Source organism: Solanum stenotomum, chromosome 1, assembly GCF_019186545.1.
Source record: "Solanum stenotomum isolate F172 chromosome 1, ASM1918654v1, whole genome shotgun sequence".
Classification (NCBI taxonomy): domain Eukaryota; kingdom Viridiplantae; phylum Streptophyta; class Magnoliopsida; order Solanales; family Solanaceae; genus Solanum; species Solanum stenotomum.
Genome location: NC_064282.1, coordinates 74268438 through 74274213, shown reverse-complemented (window position 1 = coordinate 74274213; position 5776 = coordinate 74268438). Strand labels below are relative to the sequence as shown.

General features: G+C 35.1%; 1 protein-coding gene across 1 annotated transcript; it reads right to left on the bottom strand.

Annotated features, from left to right (window-relative positions):
- Positions 1-4565: 4565 nt before the first annotated feature.
- On the bottom strand, positions 4566-5755 carry LOC125856558 (uncharacterized). Its single transcript, XM_049536134.1, has 4 exons — positions 5567-5755; positions 5417-5485; positions 4996-5028; positions 4566-4910 (listed from the first exon to the last, which is right to left on the bottom strand). The coding sequence occupies exons 1-4, from the start codon at positions 5753-5755 to the stop codon at positions 4566-4568; spliced, it is 636 nt and encodes a 211-aa protein (XP_049392091.1).
- Between the last annotated feature and the right edge of the window lie 21 nt (positions 5756-5776).

Here is a 5776-nt window from a genome sequence, read left to right as displayed (position 1 = left end):
CTACCTAGTTAAATATTTGCTATTGACAATATTCTTCCTTATTTTCTGTGGGATCGACTCCGACTCATAGTTGGGTAAATATATTGCATACAACCGTTTATATTTTTTTTTCAAGAAGTATATTTGGACATTATCAAAACGCGCCAGTGAGGAGGCATGAGAGATTGATTGTAGGGAGTATGCGAGGGGTAGGGGTGTAAATATGTCGCTTTAGTTTGATTTTTCATTAAAAAGTAACTAAACCCTTTATCTCAGTTTATTAAATCTAAACCAAATCAAACCAACATAAAGTTGATCTCTTTAGTATCGATTTTAGTCGATTCTTTTAGTTTTTAATTTGTTTTTGTTTTTGATTTTGGTTTTTCTACAATTACATCGTGATTAGAAAAGAGATCAAATTGAAGAGGCCATTCTCTTGGTCGTATGATTTAATGTACCACTTGAAGTTCCCAACTGAAGAGGCATCTGATACCATTGACACATGAGTAATATAAGTGATTGTATTGTTTAATGACATTTCCTAAACACTTGAATAAACAAAACAATAATAATAAAAAAAGGTGTACAATGGCATCTCCAAAATATTGTAGTAGAAAAATATATCAAAAACTCACGAAAATACACAATACATGTCAATATTTTTTAGTCATATTATAAACCCAAGTATGAAATAATATATCTAAACATTGAAAATTCTAAACTAGTTTAATTTTTGTTACTAAAAGTAGATTATAATTAATTTTTTACACACATAAAAAATTAAATTATGTGTGTATTATGTTGATTTGATTTGGGTTCAATTGGCTTCTTTTTTTGTTTTCCGATTAATATCAAATCAAATCAAGAATGATCGAATTTTTTTTCCAAAGTCAAATCAATCAAACCAAACCACAAGTCTATTTTTTGTCGATTTGATTTGATTCATTGGGTTGGTTTGATTTGACGGCCTGACATGTTCACTCTTAGTTGGGACGATAGAGGTAAGTCAAAAAAAAAGTATTGGAAAGAGGTGATTAGACGAATACATGATGTAAATTCATTTTATCGAGGACATGACTCTAGATAGTATAAGAGAGGATGCCGCATATTAGGGTAGAAGGTTAGTAGGGGTAGAGTGTTGTCTTTCCTTGCTTTTGTTACCTGTCGTCATATTTTGTGTATTCTGTTTCGACTTTCACACTATTTTGTTGTTGGTGTTGTTTTTTTCTTATAGGCTCTACACTGCTTTTCTTATTAATTGCTATGCTTTCTTCATTGTTTGCTTCTCCTTTACTTGAGTTTAAAGTACTTGAGCCGAGGAACTATCAAAAGTGACTTCTCTACCTCCAAGAAGTAGTGGTAAGGTCTTCCTACACTCTATCCTCCTAGATCTCGCTTAGTAAAATTTTACTAGATATATTGATATTTATTGTTCTCTATATTGTTATTCTAAGCTTGATTTTGCAACATCTATGAAATAAATATCTTTTAAAAGGGATATTGATAAAATAGTAACTAATAAAAATTGGGAAAATGCATAAGTATGTCCAAAATCCCTGAGACACACCTAACTTTTACTAAGGTCCTATTACCCTCGAACTTATTTTTTAATTAATTTTCTACCCCTTTTTGATCTACGTGGCACTATCCTTGAAAAAATTATCAACACACGCTGGGCCCATAAGATAGTGTCACGTAGGCCAAAAAGGGGTAGAAAATTATATATAAAATAAGTTCGGGAGTAATAGAACCTTAATAAAGATTAGTTGTATCTCAGGGATTTTGAGCATAGGCTGAGGAACACTTACGCATTTTCCCATAAAAAATTGTACAATCTTAAGAGGGCAAATTAGTTCAAATATATTATTTTTTTCCTTGGTAATAAAATTACCAAGAATAAAATAGTTGTTACCAAAAATAAATAAATTAAAAAGACGTTGAATATCACGGTAGTCTAGACAAGATAAAAATTTGAATGCTTGGAAATGATTTCCCATCAAATTGAGTCACTTTTCCAACGTTCGAAAACTATCATTCATCTTCTCCAACTTCATATCATTCTCTGTTCATCAAAACAGCCCTTTATCATGACGAATATCGTCTCTCCCAATTCATATCATTCTCTTCTTCAATATCTCTCCAATTCACCCGTACCATCTTCCACAATTCTCCCATTATTCCATCAATCTACACGATGATGAGAGCATATTCCATGGAAGTAGAGTCTTTGAAGCTCTTTGAACAGGTTCAAGAAATTGGATTAAAACCAGATAAACTCACCTTTCCTATTTTGCTTAAGGTTTGTGGGCATTGTTTGATGATTGGAACGGGTGGGTCATTGCATTTGATGGCTGTGAAGTCGGGTTTCAGTTCAGATTACATGTAAACAATACCCTTTTAAGAATGTATGCAAGATTTGGGTTGATCAGGTTTGCAAGACAACTGTTTGATGAAATGCTTGAGAGGGATATAGTTTCTTGGAGTTCTATGATGGCTGCTTATGTTCATTGGTATGTATATTTGTTTAACTTAATTGTAAAATACACATCTGATCTATCAATTTTATGCCAATTTCACACCCCAACTATCAATTGTTCTATGTATTAATACACACATCAAAGTTTATTACACCAACTATTAGTTGTTCCTTTTCTAGGAAAGGTCCCTATCACACTCTTTAAAATGGGAAATTAACAAAGAAGGTAAACTTTCATGGCTCCCGAAAATGTTATAGTTAGAGTGTGAAATTTTAAAATCTTTGTTGAGTAGATGTAAATGGTGAGAGTTCATGGAGAGCATTATGTGGGAGTTGCTTAAGATGATTATTATAATGGGAGTGAATAGAAGTACCAAACTCTAAGTAGATTTTTGAGCACAACAAGTTTACTACTTTGTGGAAACTAGTTTAAGTATCATTCTGTTAGGAAGTTCTAAGGGTTAAACTTCTTTTGATAGGTCTGACACATAGTAGGTCACAGTTTTTATGAACAACGCAAGCTTGTAACCTTGTTTGTTATCCTTCAGAAATTTGGTGCCATGGCATTTATGGTTCTCTTGAACAGATATATGTTATCTAGTACTTCCGCTGAAATTCTTAAAATTCATCCCAGATGTCGATTGTGCATACTTATTTTGTACTATAAGAAGAAATCAGTAATATTATTACTTAGATAAATTAGTTTGAATAAGGAGTTCCAAACTTGTTCACTAGTCTACCTTTTTTGTTTTTCGTTCTTGTTGCGATAGATTAATAAAAGGTGCCTAGGGTTCATATCTGAAAGGATCAGTATGGTGTTGAGCCTTTAAAATCGTGAAAGGTGCATACACTCCTAAAAGATCAGGGATTAACAATGACTATTTTTTGTGGTTGATATTTTTTCTTTTGAATTGGAAAACAACATGTACTCTTGAAAAATAAGGGAGTAAAAATGAAGAAAAATTTCATGGTTGAGATTTCGGTATTTATCTTGGAAAGGTCCCGATCACACTCTTTAAAATGGGGAAATAACAAAGAAGGTAAACTTTTATGGTTGAGATGCGTGCAACACTACCAGTCTCTTAATTTGGATGTGCTGGTCTCACTGCTGTATTTGTTAACTTTTGCATACAACAGAGCATGTTAGTTTTTTGTTCTGTATTCCCTATCTGCATTCATGTCCAATAAAAACACAGAACGTTGAAACCCAATTTCTGCAAACCAATCTTTGGAATTTTACCTACAAAACTTTTGGAAAGAGGAAGCTAACTCGTGGTGTTGCAAAATGAATTTGCAACTTAGAGAAAATCAATGGAACAATAACTTAGAGCTAAGAAAAAGAAAGAAAAGAAAGAACTAAATAAAATAAAAACTAGGTTAACTAAGTGTATTTCAATTCATAATTCTCATAATGCATTACTAGGTATAGATATAGGCCTTGGCCAAGCCTCTCCACCAGGAATCTAGCTGACACAATCGTACTATCCTAACTGCTCCAAAATAAGGACAAAAATGCAATAAATAAACTACAACTGGACTAAACTATAAAATGTCCTTTCCCTAACTAAATTCTTCATCAGTTGTTAAGTATCACTTCATCAGCTCAGTGTACAACCACTTCACTATCAACAATGTCAAAATTGCAACATTCCTCCCTCCTTAAAAATCTTTCTTGTCCTCAAAGAAGAAAAGTTGGGAACCTGAGCTTTATTTTAGCAAAATCTTCCCAAGTAGCTTGTTCAGATGGAATGTCCTTCCATTGCACTAAGATTTCAGCTACAGCCTTATTGCCCCTTTTGATCATCTTTCTGTCTAACACCTGATCTGGCTCAACACAATAGGGACTTGCAATGTCTACTAAGGGAGGGTGGTTAAGTACTTCAGGAAATGCATAGCATGGTTTCAACTGAGAAACATGAAAAGTAGGATGTATGGCCACATGCGTAGGTAGGGAAAGCTTGTAAGCCACCTTTCCTATCCTTTGTATCACCAGGTAAGGCCCATAATAGTTGGCTGAAAGTTTGTTGAAAGTCTGATTAGACAAAGTAGTTTGTCTATAGGGCTGAATTTTAAGGTATACCCAATATCCTTCTTGAAACTGCCTATCACTTCAGTATTTGTTAGCCATGTCTGTCATTCTTTGTTGTGCCTTGTCTAAATGAAACCTCAACAACTGAGTTTTAAACTCTCTGGGAATCAAGCTTATATCAACTTTGTCATCCATAGCCTCACCAGGCAAGTAAGGCAAGTGTGTAGGGGGTTGTTGTTCATACAGAGCCTCATATGGACTGGTCTGTATAGCTGAATGAAAAGTGGTGTTGTACCACCACTCGGCCAAAGAGAGATACATGTTCCAATCCTTCTGACTATCAGCACAGTAGCACCTTAAATAAGTCTCCAATGTTTTGTTGACTACCTCGGTTTGCCCATCATACTGAGCCCTGAGAGTGATAAGCTGTTGAAGTACTCAACTCTATCCCTTGCATAGTAAACAGATATTGCCAAAACCTGCTAATAAAAATAGGTTCCCTGTCACTAACCACATTCTCAGGCATTCCATGCAACTTGAATACCTGCTCCATGAAAGTCTGAGCCACAGTTGATGCAGTTTAGGGATCTGTTAATGCCATGAAATGAGCATATTTGGTTAGCCTATCTACCACCACCAAAATTGTGGTCTTTCCCTGAGACTTAGACAGCCCATTATAAAGTCCATGCTTATACTTGTCCATGTTGTGTAAGGGATCTGCAGTAGTTGCAACAAACCCATGATCACTCTTGCTTCTTTGACATATTGCACATTGTCTGATATAAAATACTACTTCATCCTTAAGGCCCTTCCAATAGAATAACCCTGCCAGCTTCCTATGAGTATTGTCCATTCCAGAGTGCCCCCTCCCCCATTGGTGAATCATGCCAGATTTTGATCAGATCTTGCCTCAACTGAGCATCAACCCATACCATCAACTTCCCATGCTTCTTGATTTGCTGGTGAATGTAAGAGTAGACCTTGTATTCTTCAGTGTGACTCTGAATCATGTCAATTTACTCAGCTAAGTACTCATCTTTGATCCAACTCTATTTATTTCTACGAAAGAGAGTAGAATCTACAGGTATTATGGCTAGAAGGAACTGCTTAGTCATAGGTGATCTGGACACATCATCAACTGCCTTGTTCTCCCTTCCCTTCTTGTACTCAACTTCAAAATCACATCGCATGAGTTTGCCCACCCATTTCTTTTTGAACCCAATATGTAGTTTCTGATCCAAAAGGTATTTGAGGGCCCTTTGATCAGTCATTACAATAAGGGGTCTTCCCAG